At 51.0% G+C, this 23,064-nt stretch overlaps 1 protein-coding gene across 1 annotated transcript in view; it reads right to left on the bottom strand.

The window, feature by feature from the left end:
• Positions 1–19,463, bottom strand: part of phlpp2 (PH domain and leucine rich repeat protein phosphatase 2) — a 29,215-nt gene extending 9,752 nt beyond the window's left edge. Inside the window, exons 1-11 of the mRNA XM_067248822.1 lie at positions 19,189–19,463; positions 16,942–17,075; positions 8,262–8,452; positions 7,667–7,792; positions 5,916–6,070; positions 3,720–3,866; positions 3,051–3,281; positions 2,000–2,202; positions 1,655–1,715; positions 1,360–1,455; positions 414–569 (exon numbers count right to left, since the gene is read on the bottom strand). Of these exons, the coding sequence (XP_067104923.1) occupies positions 414–569; positions 1,360–1,455; positions 1,655–1,715; positions 2,000–2,202; positions 3,051–3,281; positions 3,720–3,866; positions 5,916–6,070; positions 7,667–7,792; positions 8,262–8,452; positions 16,942–17,075; positions 19,189–19,463 (1,775 nt within the window). The remainder of the gene's footprint in view (positions 1–413; positions 570–1,359; positions 1,456–1,654; positions 1,716–1,999; positions 2,203–3,050; positions 3,282–3,719; positions 3,867–5,915; positions 6,071–7,666; positions 7,793–8,261; positions 8,453–16,941; positions 17,076–19,188) is intronic.
• Between the last annotated feature and the right edge of the window lie 3,601 nt (positions 19,464–23,064).

The raw sequence follows: 23,064 nt of genomic DNA, 5'->3' as shown, positions 1-23,064 counted from the left end.
TCATCTTCACAGTCACCTATGGAAATGTCACTTGAGCTTTATTTACAAAGCATGGTGGAGAGATGGTGGTATTTCATTGGGTCACGGGTTTAGCATTAATGGGTTGCTAAGGACAGAGAGTGTGTGTGAACCGCTGGAGGGTTAGACAGCAGCATCGCAGCTCCCCAGGGAAAGAGGGAGACACACCAGGCTGCAATACCTGAAAAGCACCTGTCAGGGGAGGAGGAGGGAAAGAGGGAGAGGGAGAGAGAGAGAGGGAGAGAGACAGAGAGAGAGATAGGAAGGGAGACGGAGGGAGGGAGGGAGGGAGGGAGGGAGGGAGGGAGGGAGGGAGGGAGGGAGGGAGGGAGGGAGGGAGGGAGGGAGGGAGGGAGGGAGGGAGGGAGGGGAGACAAGCTGGGGGAGTGACCTACTTTAAGGCCTTGTAGAAGAGGCTCTCTGGGAGCTCGCCTAGCTTGTTGTGCTGGAGGTCGAGTGCTTCCAGCGGGATGTGGTCAAGTAGGTCGGGCAGCCGCTGCAAATGATTGTTCCCAGCCAGCAGCTTCCTCAGACTAAGGCTGCTGAGCAATCTGGAGAGACAGAGGTAGAGATAGAGATAGAGAGAGGAGAGAGAGATAAAGGAGAGAGAGAGTGAGAGAGAAAGAGAGAGAGAGATAAAGGAGAGAGAGAAAGAGAGAAAGGGAGAGAGAGAGAGAGAGAGAGAGAGAGAGAGAGAGAGAGAGGGGGGGGGGGGGGGGGAGAAAGAGAGAGGAGAAAGAGAGAATCAGAGACAGAGAGGCTAAAACAACTAGAGGGAATTTTGAAACATAGACGCTTCATTGCCAAGCAAGAAAGATCCTTTTGGACTAGGCTTCCTAAATAAATCAAACCAGAAGTATTTCCTCCAGGAATGAAACAGCTAGAGGTCATGTCTGCCTCTAGGGTGGTACGGTTGTATAGGATTTTGTTTCTGCAAGTAGCCAGTTCACATGCGAATGAGAGTGTTGTGGCGGGACAGAACTGTAAATGACGAGCCAGACAGGCAGCATGGACACACTTTGACATTCTAGTGTACAACAGATCCTGTTCTGTTGTCAAACACAACCCAGACAAACACACGCCTCTCATGAGCTAGCCGTACACGTACCTCCCGGTATTTCTATTTGGGCACTCTCTTATGATATAAATACATCCAAGTCTATTTGGATAAAGATAATTCAGTGGTGGGATAGTCTGGACACACGTCATGTCTACAGTTCAGCCCCCCCCCCACCCCACAGCAGACAGTAAAGGACTTGACTGGCTAGACTGTAACAGTGACCCTCGACTGGAGGTGGGGGGTGGACACCTTCAGAGCCAGCAGACCTCAGGGACACTGACCTGGCTGGCAGTTCAGACAGGAGGTTGTGTGTGACATCCAGCACCTCGATCTTCCTGCTGTCACAAACCCAGTCTGGTAGATACTCCATCAGGTTCCTGTTACAGAGCACACTCCAGTCAACACAAATGCCAGCGACAGCACTGCTACACCCAGACATAGACCATATTTTAGGGCGGTGATGAAATACCAGCGACATGAAGGGAGACATACAGTATTCTGGTGATTTTACAACATGCTTCTGTCCTGCAGTCAGAACAACCTGGGGCTGTAGCGGGTCAGAGTGGCAGAGCTCACCGTGATAGGTCCATGTGTGTCAGCTGGTTGGGGACTGGGTAGATGTTGATGGTGGTCAGGCCTGTGGGCAGAGAGAGGGGATCAGCAGCCAGGCCTGTTGGCGCTGGACTGTGGGTGTTACGTAACGACAGGACAGAGCCCGGAGATGGGGGTGGGGAGAGAAATAGGAAAGAGAGAGCGATAGAAAGACAGACAAACAGACAGACAGACAGACAGACAAATGGACAGACAGTCAAATGGAAAGACAGACAAACAGACAGACAAATGGACAGACAGACAAATGGACAGGCGGAGAGACAGACAGGCGGAGAGACAGACAGGCGGAGAGACAGGCGGCCAGCTCACGGTTGCTGCTGGCGTGGAGGGCACGCAGGGTGAAGCCACTGAGGGTGAGCGCCCCCAGCTGGTTGCGCTGGCAGTGCAGGGTCTCCAGGCTGCAGGCAGAGCTCAGGTCCAGGCAGGCCAGCCGGTTGTCCCTCAGGTCCAGCTGGGTCACCTGCTTCACCGCCTCCAGAGTCTCGCTCCGGACACAGCGCAGACCGTTCAGCCTGCCCGGTCATATGTGGAGAGATAAAAGAGATGGATGAGATCTTCTCTCCCTGATTTCTCTCTCTAACTCCCCTGTGGAACCCCTGGCCTCACTAGGCTGACTGGGCCCCTGAACACAGGTGCACCCAGCCCTTGTAAATCCAGCCCAGGCCCAGGTCCAGTGCGCAGTAACTCCTTCTCAAGGTGAGGCAGGGGATCCATCACACTGTCACACACAGAACCAGTGCTGGATAGAGATGAAAACCCAGGGTTGATCTGGGACTGGCTGGGCGAGGCTGGTTGAGGATTGGGGGAGGCCTGGTGGGGCTAGGTGAGGCTGGGTGGGGTTGGGTGAGGCTGCTTGAGGCGGGTGGGCCTGGATGAGGCTGGATGGGCCTGGGTGAGGCTGGATGGGGCTGAGAGAGGCTGGATGGGGCTGGGTGAGGCTGGATGGGGCTGGGTGAGGCTGGATGGGCCTGGGTGAGGCTGGATGGGCCTGGGTGAGACTGGATGGGGCTGGGTGAGGCTGGATGGGCCTGGGTGAGGCTGGATGGGCCTGGGTGAGACTGGATGGGGGCTGGGTGAGGCTGGATGGGGCGGGGCCCTGCTGCTGTCTTTCTCCATCCATCTTCCAATGCACAGTGTGATTTGATATGAGGACTCTTATTACATGACCACTGTGCCTTGATCCTACATTATGCATGCAGTGATGAGCCAGTGTATTAACAGAGTAAACTGAAAGAGGGGGAGCGAGAGAGAGAGAGATGGAGAGAGATGAAGAAAGAGAGAAAGCGAGAGATAAGGTTGGGGAGAGAGATACAGCGACAGAGAGGTGGGGCCGAGGGAGTTGACTGGCTGAATCCCTCACCGCAAGTCAATATTCCTCAAGTGGCTCATCCTTGCCAGGGTCTGCAACTCCAGGCTCTCCACCCTGTTCCCAGCCATGGCCAGCTTGTCAACAGCACTCAGCCTCTCCAGCACACTGGGGATGTGGGGGAAGTTGTTGAAGGAAAGCCCCAGGCTGCTGAGCTGAGATAGGCCGCCCAGCTCCTCGGGCAAGGAGCTCAAGTGATTTCCATCCAGGGAGAGGGTCTGTAGGCTGGGAGTCACACAGGGAGAGAAAGAATCACAACCACAACGACATTCCATATGAGGTGGAAAAGTCTGGGGCTGTGCTCACTCTATATTAAGCAACTGCATTAAGTGGGCTGAGAGCATGAAAAATGGCCTGATTTTAGAGCTTGATTTAATCTGGTTGCGTAACAAAAACAGCTGAACTTAATGCTTTTCACTGGTTCAATTAACACACACGCACATTCACTTTCTCTCTGTCACACACACACTCAGAATGCCCAACAATGATTCACTGCTGAGCGTACCGTGAGGGCTCATGTGGTCAGAAAGATACTAAATATGGAGAACAGAGCAGCAGGCTGGCTGGATAGCACACACCACTGACTGAACTCAACAGCACAGCATGTCCACTGTGTGTGCGTGTGTGTGTGTGTGTGTGTGTGTGTGTGTGAGCGCACCCTACCTCTGGAGGTTGCCTATCTGTTGGGGGACAGTGTGCAGGCCGTTGCAGGAGAGGCTGAGCTCAGTCAGAGTCAGGATCTCACAGACAGACTCGGGGAACACGCCCAGACGATTGTGGGACAGGTTGAGACTCTTCAGCTGGGAGAATCTGCAGAGAGGAGGGGCAGATGGTGAGGTCTCCAGTACAGCAGGGCTGGCAGGCAGCGAGAGCTACACTAACAGAGACAGATCAGCTAGTCTGCTGCAGATGGGGTTTCAATTTGAGGAACGTCCAAATCGACAAAAACATTTCCTGGTCAGGCTGGGAAAAAAGGAGAAGTCATAAAGATGGATTTGCTGTTTTCGGGAGCTCTCGTGAGCGTAGCCCTTTGCAGCCTTGTCTCTCCGGATCACTTCATTGGATTGGGTCTGGACTTGGACTTGCTGACATTTTCGCTTTGGAGCCCTCTTCATGGACGGATGAATATCAGATCCTCATGCGCTCCAAGCTTAGCAGTACTCACGCTCAGTCAAGCCCCAGAAGAAGAGCCAGTCCCACGCACACAAACACACAGCACCCAAACGGCCCCCAAAACTGGTCTCCTTTATTGGTAACACAGAAAAGCCTGTGATCAGAGCTGACTTCACCCCTTTGGTATCTAGAGGTGGCCTGTACACATGATAGATGTGGTGTTTTGCTGTGTAACAGAAGCAGACATCCGGGTCTGTGGCAGTTCGGAAGGAACGCATCGCTCAGTGTTCGGAGCGGCTCTCGCTCATCCCCCTCGACTTTTGCCCCCCTCCCCTCCCCCCCCCCCCCCCCCCTCCCCCTCCCCCCGCCCCCCTCCCCCCGCTGACAGGGACGGAGAAGGCAGTGAGTCACAACATATGCTGGAACCGCCCTTCCCTCCTCAGCCCGCCTTTCCCAGCCTGATTCTAAATATACAGATGAGGTGGAGGGAGTGACAGACTTGTGGTAGAAAGACACTGAGAGAGAGAGAGACAGAGAGAGAGAGAGAGAGAGAGAGAGAGAGAGAGAGAGAGAGAGAGAGAGAGAGAGAGAGAGAGAGAGAGAGAGAGAGAGAAAGAGAGGGGGAAGACCATTCTAAAATGAGAGAAAAAGAGAGGTGCGGTAATGTGTCCTTACTGGTGGAGCCGTTTTTCTATCAGACAAGCATCTGTGTCTGTCTGTCTGTCTGTCTGTCTGTCTGACTGTCTGTAGTACACACACTCACACACCACTTACTGCTCAGTCAAGCGAAATGCAGGGTATACAACAGGAAATATCATAGAGAGCAGTAGATGATTAACATTTAATAGCATTATCTCTTCTCCGAATGCCAGCTTGTTCAAACATGGTCCATTTGTACTGCAGCGGTGGACGGGGAGCTAAGTGCCTCTCCAGCACAGAAGATGACAGACTGGCTGAACCACTCAGGCTCCCAGCCTTCTCCCAGGAACCCGACGCCATGCAGCGGGGCTTAAGCAGTCCTGGGTGAGCCACGCAGCAAACACACCCAGAGCGTGAGCAGATATATACACAACATGATATGTCACACTTACATAATCAGCCTCACAACAACAGTGGAGGATGGTGTCTGACCTCTGGCTTGAGCAGAGTGACTACATCTTCAGTGAGAGCTAAGGATTACATTGACTGGGTGAGACACAGACAGATGTTTAGGGGAATTAGCCGGAGGGTAACACTTTAGATCCAGGTGCTTGTAATAAGGTTCATTAAAAGGTAATGAGGCCGTTATGAGATGCTTATTAACGGGAATATGTGTTAGTTGGACTATATAAGTGTTAATAATATTATTAAGTTAGGACCAGGGTTAGGGTTTACGTAAGATGAGATAAGTGTTAGATAAGGCTCTTCTAAGATGCTTATTAATATTAACATGTGTTAATAAGATGTACTATCTTGCTAAGGCCTTATCACAGATTAGCTTCACGCGTATCGCAGGCGGTTGGATCTACATTTACATTTAGTCATTTAACAGACGCTCTTATCCAGAGCGACTTACAGTAAGTACAGGGACATTCCCCCGAGGCAAGTAGGGTGAAGTGCCTTGCCCAAGGACACAACATCAGTTGGCATGACCGGGAATCGAACTGGCAACCTTCGGATTACTAGCCCGACTCCCTCACCGCTCAGCCACCTGACTCTCTAAAGTGTTAGCAGTGTTTTTAGCTGGGCAGGAGTTGGGCTTTTTACCTGGGCAGGTTGAGCAGACCTCCAGGCCCCTGCAGGTTCATGAAGTTGTGTCTCAGGTTGAGGTGTGTGATGTCCTGACTGTAGAACAGATATTCAGGCACCGCCTCCAGACTGTAGCACGACAGGTCCACCAGGCTGACTGTCTGAGACACCACCTACACACACACACACACACACACACAAACACGCGCACGCACATTGAAGATAATAACAATGTGTTATTCACCACTCACACAGACATTGTAAACATGCTGATCTACTGACTGCCACATCCTATTGTATTGTTTGTCGCGTTTACTTTATTAAAACATGTAGTAGCAGTTGCAGGCTGTGTGTGGTCTCCCTTTTTGTCACGTCTTTGTCACTAACTTATGAGCCAGGTTTGTGACAATGCATACACGTCGGTCTCCAGACCATGGTTATAGTTTGGTTTAACCGTCAGAAAGCCCTGCTCTCCTTGGACCTTTCATCAACTGCGGTCATCCAGTCCTCCAGCTCTCGTGTCTACATGCAGAACACAGCTGAGCGACTCTGATGAGCTAGCCTGGCCTGGTCAGCAGAGCAGGCTCTACTGGGCTCCATTAACTCGCCTTAGTCTCAGGAGTTCTCTCCATACACCAGCGGACCACCTACTGTGAAACACCCCAGGAAACAAACTCGCTGCTCGGCAGAGCGTGTCGTCACATAACTACTTTTGAAGATGTGCAAAGACGGAAACCTTGTAGTGTTCATCGGCCCTGCCCTCAAAATGGGCCACTAAGGCCGAGGAAACGAGAGAGAGATGGAGAGAAACAACGAGAGAGAGAGAGACAGAGAGAGAGAGACAGAGAGATACAGAGAGAAAGAACAAAAGATAAAGGGGGGAGGCATAGGAGTGAGAGAAAAAAAGACAGCAGCCACACTATCCAGAGAAGACCTGTGTGCCCAGCCTGGCAGGAACCCAGCCCAACCCTCGCCCCTTTCTTTAAGACTCTCTCTCTGCCCGTCTGCCCCCACCCCTCCCTGTCACCCCCCCCCAAAACTCTTTCTTCTCCAGTTCAACATGTCTCCATGGGAGTCTGTGATGTTGAGGTCTCCTGAACACAGTGAGCTGAAAAGCCAATCCGGCCTACTCATCCGCACCACAATCGGATACAGAGCTCCATGACTTAGTATGGATCTGGAAACTAATTGGATTTTCATTTTTTCGGGGGCCTTTTTCCCCTCTCCCTGCCTCATTGTGTGCCTGTCATGCCTCAGTGGAGGCATTTGCTCAGCTCGTTCAGACCCAGGAAGGGGCCTGGGCACAAAGGCCATTAATGAGGAAATTAGAAGTACAGCAAGATGAGCAGAACAGAGTGGAACAGTGAGTACGGCAAACAGGCAAGGAAATAAGTTTGGAGAGCCATGCCAAAAAATAGTGATCGAATTTGTGATTTCACAGGCACGCAGAACAAAGTATATCCACTCACACACACACCCACATGTATGCACACACATACAAGCCCAGACTCCCTCTCAGCCCCAGCTGTTCAATCAAAGCCTGTCCCAACTGAGGGTCTCCACAGAGCCAATTATAACCAATCAGTGAGGAGGACTGGGGTCCACAGCAGGGCTCTGATAGGCTGACAGCACAGGCTGTCCTCTTGGCAGCCAATCTCTGATCAACAGGCCAGAGAACCGCAAACAAAACACAGCTTTCTACAAATGACAGGAGGGAGAAAACATCTGCAAGCTTCGACGCGCACGCACGCACGCACGCACACACTTACTTTCGAAGCCTGTCGATGCCACCGCTGGTAGTCTACCAGTGTGTCGAAGTTAACAAAGTAGGTGTGGGCTTGCGGTCCTGCTGAGCTGAACATCAGACAGTGCAGTCTTCTCTTCACCTCCTCCACCTGGACACATGGGTTCAGACACACAGGCACTGAGACATGGCAAGGCAAGGCAAGCCCTTATAACCATCTATTACAGTACCCTTACCCTACCCAGGATAATCCCACCTCTAATCGATTACATGTCTGTGTGTGTGTGTGTGTGTGTGCGTGTGTGCTGCGTTCTATTCGTACTTGTTGTGTGCTGTCCACCCTGTGAAGTCGCCAGTGAATCCCAGCTGTGTTGTTCTTGGCTGGGAGACAGGGGCCGCCTGGGGAGCGCGTGGGCTCGGAAAACATCCCCCCCCCCACCCCCCCCGCCTGCCCCCCCGCACCCACCCACACATGAGTCTTCGACCCCCCCCCCCCCCCCCCCCCCCCCCGCACCCAGATACGACTCTCCAACCCCTTCCCCCTCTCTCGCACACACCTCTTCAACACCGCCCCCCACACACACACACACACACACACACACACCCCCGAGACTCCTCACCTTCCCCCCCACCAGCGGCAGGATGTGCATCTTCCCCGTGAGGCTGTCCTTGACGGAGGCCACGATCAGACAGGTGCCGCACAGGATGACCTGCCGCTCTGCCCACTTGTGCAGCTGGGTCTTCCCCTTCCTCACGCTGAACACTCCCTTCAGCAGGGTCCTCTCCTGCTGGTCCGGGTTCTCCGGCCTCTCTGGGGGACAGGGTGGGGGGTGCAAGGCGGTTACACGCAGTCCTTGAGCAAACGCACACTTATTATGCACGCACACACACACACACACGTGCGCACGACTACCTCATGCAATTACGTCCACGTAAACAATCCACGGCTCTAATTAGTAGCGTATGCTCCGAAGCGGACTATCAGGAGGTCGGGATGAGAGGAGAGTGAGAAGGTGCCAAAAAGTGAAGTCACACACGGATATCAGGAGGCCACCATGATGTCACCTCCGTGTTAGTCCGAAGATTGAGACATCCTTTCCTAGAACTGGTCTTCCAGTCATCTTATCAGATGACAGCACCCTATTGTCTCACAGCCATCCATGTAGCCATCTCTAGCTTCGCTTGGTACAGTACACACCATGCGATGCATTGAGACATTGTCTCAGTGTCAAAGCCCCCCCCGTTGTCTAGTGTCATCCATCTGTAGAGATGAAAGGTATGGGAGTGTCACGGCCCGTCAAGCCTGGATCAGAGATCCGTCGCTCTGCCCGCCCAGAGCGGCGCGGACCTCAAACGTGACAAGCAGGAGGCTCCACACAGACGAGCACGGATTGGCTCTACACTTAAGGTGCCCTTGCTCTTCATTGGTCGCTTTGGATCGATGTTTTAATGAAAAGAGAAGCTCACAAGGACACACACACATTCCTAACTCCCTAATTCCACTTTGAGATGGTTCTCACTTCAGAGCTGTTCAAACCTAGATGCATCAGTCAGGTTGATGAATGAGTCAGGCTTTTGTCACATTAAACTCCCCTCTTTCAATCTAATTATGTAGCCAGCAGGCTTGTTTTGCCGGCAGCCTGAGCAGGGCTCTGCTGAAGGACATTGCATACCGACAACGAGCCAACTCCCTCCAGCAGACCTCAAGTGCACTCCGGTTCATGGCTGGTCAAACACGAGGACACACCTGACGTCTTCCCTCCGTGTTCCTTTCTCAACGACAACATTCCATTCGATATGTTTGCCGTGGTGCATCGGCTCCTTGTCTCGTACTCCCGAGTCGCGCCTGACAGAACCGGTTTTGCTCGCAATCTTGTCTCTCACTTCTGACAGCGGTGGTGGCCGCCACGGATCAAAGCGGAACGCAAGTCTGCTTGACTTATCCCCCGTCTGGGAAACGAATAACGGAACGGGCCGAATCCCTCTGCCGGCAAAGCCGGGCTGCTGGGGGGGATCAATACCGGTGTCTGATCCCTGGGAATCCTCTCGCTGAGAGACGCACCACACAGAGGGGGTCCTGCTCTCACCACAGTGGGCCCTTCAGCCCCAGGGGCCTGGCACAAACAGGAGAGGATCATCCTGTTAGGATAGTCTGGGGACAGGGAGGCAGATTGAGAGATGTGCCAGATAAAAGAAGCTGGAAGCAAAAGACTGCCCAGTCCATAAGCTATATTATATCCTGCATATGTGTGTGTGTGTGTGTGTCTACAAGGTTGACCTGTCAGAGGCAGAGATCTAAACCCCTGCAGGGGTCAACAGCCAGGAATAAACCCAGCCATCCAGGCAGTCAGGCAGTCAGAGAGGCAGTCCGGAAGCTTCCACTGATCCTGCAGTAGAGTAACATCCACTATAGACAAACACATTCCACACCCATCCACCCCCATCCCTGTCCAGCCCTGACGCACACCAGCTCAAGCACACACAAATCCTCCTCTCCATAAAACCATCCGAGAGAGAGCGCCCAATTATTACCTGTGTGAGGAGCACATGACATGAACGCCCCCAGATGATAGTCTGAGTTACTTAACACATCTCACATCCTCACACGCACTCGTTCTGGTTGGACACACACACTCGTTCTGATTGGAGGGGTGTCTGTCACAGTGCAGAAGGCCTGGGTGCACTGCCAGAAGGAGGCACATCAGAAGCATCATGGGAGAGGACTTTCTGGGTTTTGTGTGGGTGTCATTGCGACCCAAGCTGGAATGCAAAACGATAGAGCAGCAGAGAGCTACGATGACAGCACCACACCTTGAAAAGGTAACAGCCTCCCTCTGGCAGAAGAAGTCACGGAATGTTCTGGAAGGCAGGAGCACAATTTATTACAGCACACAGAGTCTGTCTCCAAAAGACCCCTTCACATCAAGGCCCATGTCCCAGGATGTCAACAACCATTTCTAAATTGGTCATACTCCCAGAATGCTCCACTCTCCGACCAGCGCAGGACGAAGGTCGTAGCAAAGACACAGAGACAATCACATCGCTTAGTCTGTACACCAGGGATACAGTAGTGCACACAGACAGAACATTCAACACTTTCACTTCCTCTCCTCTGACAAAACAAACACTTTGTGAAAATGATTGTCTCGTTAAGTCACTAAGAAAACGTGTCTGTCATGTCAGCCGTTCACACAAAACAAACACACAGGCTTTCCCACAAGGTCATTGGGGCCGTTGGTTGCCTGGGCAAAATAACTCCCTTAGAATCAGCCTGACCCACCCTGGTACCTCTGCACCTACTAAACCTCATTGGCTCCCGAGCAGAGAAAACAGCCAATCCCACACCACTCCTGATTTACGATGTGGACCTAGCTCTTGGATCGTAACGTAAGTCGAAGCAGAGCAGTGGATGTTGTGCAACTGTGTTCAGATCGTTCTCTTCCTCCCTCTGCCCTTTCCACACCAGTCTGGTGCAGTCTCTTGGGGAGGTAGACTAATCACCCACCAAGCCTTACTTCCTCCTGTGGGACTCTGCCAAACCACCGGCACACGGTGACAAGTGACAGATCACACAGTCTTCTGGGTAACCAGCCCCCCTCTCCCACACCCCACCCCCCCTCCTCCGCTGCCCCTGTCCCCACAACCCAGTGTCCCCGTTGACGACAGCCTTAGTGACAGCCCTAAAGTCTTACTTTGCTCCGCTTGCCAGGCGAGAATGGCAATGAGACAGGTCAAACCCTGAACCCTTTCCCCCTGGTGCAGAGGGTGCCAGACACATGGAGGTGGAGGGGAAGAGTGGGGTCAGATGAACCGGGCGACCGGCCAAAAAAGCCTCAGTGAAGTTAATGGTAAAGTCAATACCTAAACACTCTCCGTTGCTGTGAAGCATAAACAACAAGCAACCAGCTAACTGGACACAATTTAAACAGTCAAATCTCATCCCCCTGTCCATGGACCAAATGAAAAGCTTTGCGCTGGTCAGACTCCGGCAGAGAGAGCAGGAAGACAATGAAGCTAGTATCCCAGTGATTGTTTGGGCTGTATAAGATGGCATAGATTAGGCTGGCCTGCAGTGGGGGGTTCGCTGAAGGCGGAAGCACAGGCTTAGTCCCGCCCAGCCTCTGTGCTCTAAACACAGCAGGCCTTTTCTGGCAATAACATCAAATCACTGCGGCAGAGAGAGAGAGAGAGAGAGAGAGAGAGAGAGAGAGAGAGAGAGAAGAGAGGGGGGAGATGAAGAGAGTGAAAGAGAGAGAGAGAGTGGGAGAAAGGCAGGACGAACGAGAGAGAGAGAGAGAGAGAGAGAGGGGGGGGGGGGGGGGAGATGAAGAGTGAGATGAAGAGAGAGAGGGAGAGAGAGGGAGGACCAGAGAGAGAGAGAGGACCCCTCAATGACCTACTCTTACTGTGAGGGATTTAATTTAGAAAGCCCTCCTTAAGCTCGCCCCTATGCAAGCAGACCAAATTAAAACTTCAGAGGAAGTGGAATATTGCTGCAGGAGGACAATTTGGACATAACAAAGACAGAGCTGCAGGTGAGGCATGCTGTCCAGCCATGCAGGCTGCGTTCGTGCTCTCTGCCCTCCACTCCATCCACAGAGCGCGTGGGAGTGAGTGGATAAAGCCCCAACAGTCATTCAAACCGACAAACAGAAGACAGCTGAATCCCCTCCATCTCTGAGCCGGCCGGCCAGCCCTTGATTTACAGCCACTGTGTGAGTCAGAGATGAGCGACGGCGGTCTGACACGCCAACCAAAATCTCTGGGATAGGATTGCTGACTCACATCGGGGGGGGGGGGGGGATCTACGTCTCGTCTCCTGTCGGGAGGAGCAGGTAGAGCCAGAGCCGCAGCTCTGTGGGGGGTCCTGTCTCTCAGGAGTAGCACGCTGCTGCTCACCACGTCTCCTAATCTCACTCTTCTCCCCCTCCTCCACTCCCCCCTCCTTCCCCAGGTATGTTCATCCATGCCTTTCCCTATTTTTTTTCTCAGTTTTCCCAGTGTGGGCAGCCCAGACTGGTCCTGGGCCAGATTCAAGGTAGTGCAGTTTAGGTCCACCATGCAGTTTATTTAGTTTTCATTTTCTGTTCTGATAAGTTGGCTCCTAGCAGATCAATAACTCATTACGTGACTAAACCGGGCTCTCAGATGATTTATTTCCCCTCGCTCCGAGGCTCTGATGCTCTGTGGCTGTGGCTGTGCTGGAGCCGACAGCTGGCTGGCTTTGAGCCTCTAAGGCTTGGTAAGCTTTGGTCTGAGGCTGAGGTTGGGGTAGCTTGCTGTGAGGCTTTATAGTCCAGTCTCTGGTTCCATAGATATAGTGGCGGGGGCTGAGGCTGGGGCTGAGGCTGTCCTAGGGTCTATGAGGTGGGTCAGAGCATGCAGTACTATCAGAGCTCCACAGTAGAATCCGTCCGGCCAAGGTGGAGACAGACAGACCCAATGGCCAAGTGCCAGGACTCACAACCCCCCTCAGAACCACAGCTGCAGAGGTCTTTTATAGCCACGGCCCGCTGGCCCCTCCCCCCCGGCTCTCTGGAGCGCTGTTTTCACAGATAGTGTACTTTATTAAGTCAGCATTTATTCATGTTTACTCCCCCCTTATCTGTTTGTTTTCATGTCTCCGGAGCGCCATGGCAGGCCCTCGGTGGTGGGTGGCAGGGCTGTGGTGGGAGAGGAGGGAGGCAGGGCTGTGAAGATTAGTCTCCTGTACAAATAGAAGGGTGTGTATTTGAATAAGTCACACCCTGCCTTGCCATATCAACGCCTCTCTGACATCAAAAAAGGGGAAGTTGCAAAAAAAGCAGAGAGTCATGCACAGTACAGGCATCATTCATGCAGCGGCAGGCATGTTGTTTACAGCTAGGACATGGGTCCCCTCTCTTCAGCAGTCATGTTGCCCTTGACAACGGATGGCAGGCACCTGAGCGAGGGAGTTGGGCTGTAGCTGTTTCCTCAACACTGAACACTGAAGGGACGACAACACTCATTAACAAGGAGCAACGCTGCCTGAGGAAATATCAGATCATAACATCGCAGACTTCTAGAAAGATCTGCAATGTTATGGGGGTGGAGACGAGGTGTCCTTGAATTTTGGAGATCTTTAACCCCAGCTTAGTATAATAACAGGAATGTTAATTTACCCCGATCATGCGTCTAAGATTAGCTATGAACCCAGCATATCCAGTTGGGCAGCATGGCTGGAGTTGTTAGGATGCCAGGAGGCCAGTGTTCCTCAGGTCTCTAGCCCTGTGTTTTCCCACGAGTTCGTCAAAAGAGGTGGAAAATCTCCCAGGGCCTGGCTAGCCCCTGGGCACGAGGCTGCCTGGCCACCGACAAGATCCCCAGCTCAGGCCATTCCAGGCAGGCAGGCAGGGTGGCCCAGCCCTCCCTGGGCAGGAAACACTGCTGCTTCCACTAGATGCTCCGAGACTTAGAATGAGGGCTCTGTATGAGCTGGAAAGCTGACAGCTAAACAAACAGCACACAGCACTCGGAATACCAACCCAAACACAATGTAGAACTTGCTTTCAAACTAAGAGACACGTGTCAGTTGGAAGGCATTTTGACAGTTAACAAAGTTTAACAAGTTTGACAAACCGTTTGAGGTTAATGGTGTGAACAGTCTTCCTGTATTTGACTGGAGCACATCACGTGGTCAAACCCTCACATCTTGAGGTGTGAAGTGAGTGGTAACCAGGCTGTGCTGAGCATATTCAGTGAGTATGTGGAAACTAAAGGATTTAGTTGCAGTGTGTGACAGGGAGGGAACACCATCTTTCTTCCTCTGCCTTTCTCTCGCTCTGTCTTCAAATCAATCTTCCTTTCAACCCTGAGTACAACGCAGCGCAAACCACAACCTCAGCCCAAGCACAGGTCACACCTTCAGACCCCAGCCTCCAACTTCAGCCCTAGCACAGGGCACACCTTCAGACCCCAGCCTCCAACTTCAGCCCTAGCACAGGGCACACCTTCAGACCCCAGCCTCCAACTTCAGCCCTAGCACAGGGCACACCTTCAGACCCCAGCCTCCAACTTCAGCCCTAGCACAGGGCACACCTTCAGACCCCAGCCTCCAACTTCAGCCCTAGCACAGGGCACACCTTCAGACCCCAGCCTCCAACTTCAGCCCTAGCACAGGGCACACCTTCAGACCCCAGCCTCTAACTTCAGCCCTAGCACAGGGCACACCTTCAGACCCCAGCCTCCAACTTCAGCCCTAGCACAGTGCACACCTTCAGACCCCAGCCTCCAACCTCAGCCCTAGCACAGGTCACACCTTCAGACCCCAGCCTCCAGCCTCAGCCTTAGCACAGGTCACACCTTCAGACCCCAGCCTCCAGCCTCAGCCCTAGCACAGGTCACACCCTGAAGACCCCACCCTCCAACTTCAGCCCTAGCACAGGTCACACCTTCAGACCCCAGCCTCCAACTTCAGCCCTAGCACAGGTCACACCTTCAGACCCCAGCCTCCAACTTCAGCCCTAGCACAGGTCACACCTTCAGACCCCAGCCTCCAACTTCAGCCCTAGCACAGGTCACACCTTCAGACCCCAGCCTCCAGCCTCAGCCCTAGTACAGGTCACACCCTGAAGACCCCAGCCTCCAACTTCAGCCCTAGCACAGGTCACACCTTCAGACCCCAGCCTCCAGCCTCAGCCCTAGCACAGGTCACGCCCTCAGACCCCAGCCTCAGGCCCCATCCCCAGCATCAGGTCACAGCCTCAGCAGTGGACACAGCAAGTGACCCTGACTCAGCAGAGAAGCCTGCTCTCAGCCCCAGACTGGTTATTAGTAGAAGCATAACAGAACATCAGGTCCATTTTCCTCTCACAGCAAAGCCTATCAACCCTGCTAAGAGGATCATTAGACCTGCCTACGCCACGCAGTGTGTGTGTGTGTGTGTGTGTGTGTGTGTGCGTGCTTGCACGCTTGCCAAGGCACATCACCCTGTTGTAAATACATATCTCCTTCCCCCCAGGGGGTCAGGAGGTAAAAATGAACCCCATCCATCCTGTACCTGGGACCATACATCACCGTGACACAGGGGCACTTAGTCACTTGAAGGTCTTGCGACAGCACCGTGACAGCGTTGGGCGCGCAGCCGCCTGTCTCAGGGAAGAAGGACGAGGACACGGGATGAGCGATGCTCAGTCAGTCGCCGCGCGGCCCTGATGCATGGGCAGCTGTGATACGTCCTGGGCTGCGGCTAATGAAGGTTACCCGGCCTGGACACCTGGTCTGACGGACATCACTCACAGCCCTGAAACAGCATCTGTCACTTCAGCCTTTCTCCTGAGAGGACGTCCCTCACAGGTCCTTGTAATCTCAGGGATGTTGACTTAGGAGACGGAGCAGATACAAACTGTCAAACTGTAGACTTCCTTTCCCTTCAAAGGGTCATCACGTCACCTGGCTCCCCTCAGCTAGCTCCTTGGTACTGAAGAACTCACAGAAAGGATTCTAAACCCCTGAGGGACACTTCTACTGAAGCTCTGAAGAAGCTCTCCAGCTCTCCATCTGCTTGGCCGGCTTCAACTACCAGTGTGCTGTAGCTCTCTGTTTTCACACTGTGTTTTCTCAGGTATTACCGGTGGGGAAGCTTGAGAAAGGAAACCGTAATATTTGAAGTGGGGGGGGGGGAGACAAGAATTCTGCTACATACAAAAGGATGCTCGGCAATCTCTGACAGACAGATCCAGGAGCGTGATCAGAGATGGTGTGGTTCGCAGCAGAAATAAAGGCGGAAGCATAATGGGGCCTACAGTCCTTGACTGCTGCACAACCAGAGAGGACGTATTCAGCGGCAGGCAGGCAAGCAGGCAGGCACAGGGACACTAACACTAACAGACAGGCTGAGCTAAATACCTCTCAAAAGGCAGCACAATACTCGAAAGAGCACAGTCCTGCCCTGACATTTCAAAGATGTGCACAAAATAAAGGTTATGCAGAAATACACCAGCTCCTTTTGGACCAGAAATGTTTTATTAAGACTTGGAGGTCTAAACAGCCCTCCACTGATGGAGCAACAGGGAGAGAAAAGTCCTGCAAACAAAAGAGACACCCACGTACACACACACACACACACACACAAAGTCACTTACACAACCCCCGATACATAACAGGAACCAGATCAACAGAGCCCAGCCCAGACCCCTGGGCTTGGACGGCTCCATCCATTGACTGGGTTCCAGGGTTCCAGTAGAGCCGGGCGGAGCAGAGCCAAAAGCTTGGCGGGGGGAAAAGGGTCTCATGGCATGCAGATGGCTGTGGCCGGGCCCAGCGGGGGTCACAACTCACCAGAGTAGAAGCGGATCATGCAGCTGAGGTCGGAGTGGGCCGCCTCTCTCTGCACCCGGAGCGGCTCTTTGTAGCCCAGGGCGCTCAGGTAGTCGTACACCATGTGGAGAGGGCGCTCAGTGGGGTCCAGCCTCCTGTACATCGAAAAGACGCTGGTTGAACACTGGTCTGTCGTAACACTCTTGGGTGACACACACAAAGTTCAAAGTGTAAGGAGAGAACCACACCATAAATCATACCAAGCACCTGCCCAAGCCAGTAGCACGCTCAATCCCTGAACCAATCCAGTATGAACATGTTTTCATATCTTCCTTCTAATCCTTCCTGTCTGATTAAGGATCCTTCCTCCATCCTTAATCAGACAGACAGACACAGACATGCTTGGCCAGAAAACGGCATGGTGATGTGTGTGGAGTACCGGAGACTCCACTGGAGGCTTTCACCATCATCCAGTGTCTATCTAATGTGTGCCCACAGCCTTGACTTGTAGAATTTATAACATGCCGTAAGTAAATAAGCATCACCCTTAAGAGCTCTCTGCAGCTCACAGTGTGTGATTGTGTTGCCTGAATGAGTGCATTAGCACTTAGGAAGAAGTCATTATTGGCTGGCCCTCTCAGCCACCTCGCTTCACGAAGCCGGAAAGATCCCCACCCCAGTTCTGGTAAAACCACCAGGCCAGATTCAGTGTTTGTGTGTCAGGGTTCCCATGATGCCATGAGGGACTCATTCTCAGCCACAGCCCTGGTCAAACAGCAGGGATGGATGGTGACACAGCGCCTGGCAGCAGGCTGGCCACTGTGCTATTCTGATCCTGTCCATAAACACAACCGTAGCTATGCCGGTCTGGTGTAATTGGTAGGATCATGTCAGCTGGTTGCACATAGCCATTGGCCCCAGCACCTCGACACAGGATTTAGGCAGATCCCTGCCAGGCAGAGCAGAGGGATGACTGTCTGGGTCGGTGGACCCGATAACTCTTGACGCTTACGCTTAAATAGCAAGACGGGCCTCACTTATTCACAAATCCTCTCCCCTCGTGCCCACGGGAGCAGGAAGCTGTTAAATCTACCCTCACTCAATCTTCGTCGAGAGACACCAAAAGGCTCTTTCCGTTCTCTGCAACCAGCCGCACATGATAGAGATCCGTGTCTTGACTGGTGTCGTCTCTTCATAAACACGGGCCTGCTCTACAATGAGAAACACAAAACTGAGAGCAGCGTTCACACGCCCAGAAAATGACTCCATGTCGACACTTGCAATGGCGCTGATAGACAAAATGTCAGTATTGGGGGAGAATGGATAGCATTACTGGCTGGCTGGCCAGGTGAATCTGACACTTTATCACCTGGGAGAAACGTAGGACTTTGATCAGAGCCGTTTTGAAAGCGGAGAGACACTGCCTTGGCCTGAAAGTTCAAGATATGAGAGGGTTTCGGGTACTTATCAGAGAGACTAAATCCCGCTTGAGATTAGAGACAGGACAAGGCTGATCCACTGTTCAGAGACAGTGCCTCTGCATTGTGGACCAGAGTTTTTCCTGTTGTATAAGTAGATATTAAACTGTAAACCAGCCAGGTAGATCAATACCGCCGGCCAGCTAATGTAAAGCGCATCCTCCTGGAACAAGGAAAACGATTTCCTGTAAAATCTAAATCATGTTAGAGATCTTGTTTTCTCTTCTGGCCGACACTCTGGCGTGACCCATTTAGTGCATCATATCGTGCAGACCGTTTAACCAAAAATAGCCATAGAGGGAGTAAAAAGCAGTGCCTAGCCTGATCACACAGAACCATGAGGACGGAGCGTGTGGGTGTAGCCAGATTACAGACTACCGTCACAAGGACTAACATGGGCTCGTCATACGGCCGTTTTGGAAAAAGTGCTTTCATAAGTCTGTATGCCTGATAGCATGTTTGAACTATGGCCCACGGCTTGCTTCTGGACGTGGGAGTCTGGTCTGATAGTAATATCATGAACTCTCAAGAAAACACAATGTTTGTGTGGAAAACAAAAACATTGAGGATCACCAGTATGAGGCTGAAGTCGCTAGCAGTGACATATTGGAAATGTACGGGACCGATCTTCTTGGAAAAGGAAGAGTCATGCTTATGTGACGCATTAGTCATTATGTGCTGTGCACAAGACTATATGGAGCGTGATATGCTGATGACAATAGAGACAACAGCCGCGATCCTATTTTCTGCCTTCACAGAACACCTAAGTGGTGGATCAGGTCAGTATTACCTGATCAGGTCGCCGTGCAGCTGGAGGTAGAGTCCTTCGCCATCCCTCTGGGCGCACAGCTCCTCCACCGTGGTGCTGGTGGAGCACAGCACCAGCCGGAGGTCTGCCTGGGGGGTGGACGAGGTCTGGGGGCCGGAGGAAGGAGGTTGGGGCTCCACTGTCCCCCCATACAGACACACGCAGCCTCGCTGGGCATCCCCCTTCAGCCAGTCCCGCTCGCGAGATCCAAAGCGGGTCTTCCTGGTGACACAGCCCCGGCTCCCATTCCTCTTCATGTTCCTCTGCAGAACCACACATATACACACACACACACACACACACACACACACACACACACACACACACACACAGACACACATGACATAAACTGACATGGAAACTGGTGCCATGGCACAAGTGATACAATTTAGTGGACTGAATTTGAAATATTCTCTATATCCTCATCTCCTTAACACTGCCATTTCTGACATCTTAATCTGAGCCTTTGCTGACAGCTTAATCCCACAGGTTGGATGTCTAAAATGTCGAATTAAAGGGAGCCATTCTGTTGATGACTTAAATTGGCCCTTGCTAAATGTGGGAGCCCCACCCAGAACAGCAAGCTAGAGCGAATCCATGGAATTGTTTCCCAAACCTGGAGAGGCTTGGACCGAATAATTACACTAGAACCGCTTGATGTTTGAGAAGTGGATCCCATTCCAGAGACGAGCGACCAGGCACCAGGTCATTAGTCAGACTGATGGAGTTACGCTACGATGCCGTGCTCCCCCGGTACCGGCACAGACAGGCAGCTGCTGGCTCACCGCGCCCCGCGGCACACTCAGCAACAACAGTAGAAACAGCAGTGCTTGGGCAGTCTTACCTCTGTACCACAGTTGTACACACACACACTCGTTCTTTCGTCTTTTACCACTCTGTCTTTCTTACACACACACACACACACACTCTCTCTCCATCTTCAACGGTTCCTGAACAATCTCTCAGACATCACCTGTGTCCGTCAGACACACCTCTGTGTCGCCAGACCTTCCACACAAAGCTGTTAAAGTTGACCTGGGTACAAGGCTGATCAGTGCCCTATCAGTCATTGCCCTGGTCTCCCTCTGTGACCCCTGGCTCTACACCAGTGAGGGGAGGGTGATACAACCGCCACATCTAGCTTCCCAAGCAGAGCCAGTCATCAGTTTTGTTGTGTCATGCACACAAAAGCCTCTAAAATCAAAGAGAAATGGAGCTGAGGATATTACATGTTTATTACGCTGAAAACTGTCAAAAAGGCTGACTCATGTAGCAAAGCTACAAGTTTATAATTAAAGTGATGTCTACACTTTAGCTACAATACGATTTATAAAACACAATCATCATTTTGCTGGCAAGTGGTAGTCTTTTGCTTTTGTAATCTGTGTTCTAGTAACCCCCCTACCCTGTCAATGCCTGCTCTCCAGAAGGATACAGTATATCAGAAAAAGGGTCAACACAAATTTGAAAAGCAGAATGTAACATTGATTTAATAGTGGATGGTCAACATACAAGATAGCAATCTCTTGCCATATGTTTTGTCATTATGTAATCATATCTTGATTCATGAGCCACCCATGGGTTAATTTGTAACAATTACGGAAGTGGAGAGTATCTTACGCTTGAGTGAGGATACTGTGAATAATCAGAGTATAACCTATCGCAAGCACAAATCAGTCCACTTAGACAACGGACCATGAATACCCGTACACACAAGACCAGAATACTATCCCAATTAGGTCTAAAAAGAGGAGTTAGGTCCAATACAAAACCCTCACACAATTATGACCCATAAGGTTATAGGCGTCTCTGAATGATCGTAGGCTAGATATAATACGGCTTATGACATACCATAGCAGCATGAGCATACCTACATCAGTTAATCATTTGTCACCAACAGTTAAGGATAAATCTGATTCAGATCCGAGGAACCCGAGGGCTAACCTAGCCTAGGCTACACATGACAGACCAACAGAGTCGCAACATTTTGAATGTTAGTGCTACAGTGCAGAAGGCGCTTAATTGACAGTAAGTCGACTGTTAACAAGCGTTTAGGTCTGATATGTTGTACGTAAAATAAGCGGCGTTTGTACAAGAGTAGGCTACAATTATCAAACTGGATGACGTGATGAAGGGATGGTGCAGTTTGATTTCGAACGCACTTCGGCCCTATTTCAAACGGAGGACAGTGCGATTGCAGTATTCTGATACACCTTCAAATATGACCTGCCTTTAGAACGCGGATCCCCGTTCCGACACGGTTTCCAGGACCGTTGCGGTCGCCACGATCTGCAGCCAGATTAAATCCTGCTTGGACCACCGTACAAGCCCCGTTATATTCGACACTACCTCCTTTTTTAAGGTCCATGTCGGTGCTGACCGTGACCGCAGTTGTGTTATCCTCTTCCTCCATTTTCATGGATATAATTTACTACAATAACCCACAAAAAACGTCGTGGTACCCGACTGGTAAATTCCAATACATGCTGCAGCTAAAAAATCTCATTCTGATTCGGTGCGACGCCATAACGAGTCTGAAGCTCACTGCTGTCAGATAGACCCAATCAATAAACATTAGTGAGGCAGGGCTACTTACTATTCATAGGGCACTGCCCATTTCAAAGAGAGGGACGTGCTGAATTATTCAGTAGATCTCATGTGCTTTACTCACTAAATTCATGTTATGCCATGGAACTGAAGTACATTTATGCATTTAGCAGACGCTAATATATGACAATTATCTGACATGATGTAAACCATTGAGCTGGAGTTTCATGTGGTTTGTCTTGATTCTGGATAACATTTGCTTATTTTTCACGATTTGGCTTTTACTTTTATTGTGGGAGTTATTTAAATTCTCTGGCAAACACAACCAAGTTACAAATCAATCCAAATATCATCCCATTATACAAGAATCACAATATAGCCTTTTTATTTGACTTTTTTTTATTCTCTTGATCATTTTCTCCAACCCAAAGACAATAATACACAGCATACGTCTAAAATATCCCATGTAATAGTTTACATCCTCTCATCTTTAATCATCATAATTATTAATATTAATATTTTCTGTGACATTCACACCCACCTTTGAGACAAAGAACTCTGATTAAGTTCAACATGTCAATTTATCTGCAAAAAAAAAAAAGTTAATAAAACTGTTGCCCCCCCCCCCCTTCCTCACATCAGATGGTTTTTTGTTATTGTTGTATATTCCAAGTTATATTTGGGGCTTACATCTAGATATCCTTTTTCAAAAGTAGAATGACGTATTTTTCAACTTCACAGGAAAAGGGAAAATGATGACAAGTCAGTTGCTCCACTAAGCCCTTCACACAGTGAATTCACGTGACCAAATATAAGTAAAAAGCAATTACACCCAAATGAGTGATGTGCACTTACCCACCCACCCCCCCACCCCACCCTCACAAAAGGGGGAAAAAGGAAAACAAATTGTGTCCTAAACAATTTATTTCCAAATGTAAATGTCTGCTCCAGCCCAAAGGGTGATTTTGTTGAATCTGAACTTTTCTTGCATTTCAAAAAGAGGATTAAGTAAAGAGTAGAAATGACATTATTTACATTGGTTCTCACATGCAGCTGAGTAGCTGAGAATTTAAATCATTGCAGCCAAAATCATGTCCTACCAGGTGAGTGGAGTAAGACATGCTAACACACAGACAATCCCACACACACACACACACATACATACACAGATATATATTTACACACACACACACTCACACTCAAAAACACACAAGGGTACTGGCTGATTAATCAAACAAAACAAAAGCTTCAAAAACGCTTGTATCTCCAAGGAATCAATCTGTCCATTTAAGATTTTAGTTTCAAGTTGCA

Source organism: Osmerus mordax, chromosome 13, assembly GCF_038355195.1.
Source record: "Osmerus mordax isolate fOsmMor3 chromosome 13, fOsmMor3.pri, whole genome shotgun sequence".
Lineage (NCBI taxonomy): Eukaryota > Metazoa > Chordata > Actinopteri > Osmeriformes > Osmeridae > Osmerus > Osmerus mordax.
Note: the sequence above shows the minus strand (reverse complement) of the source record. Positions and strands in the feature narration are given on the sequence as shown.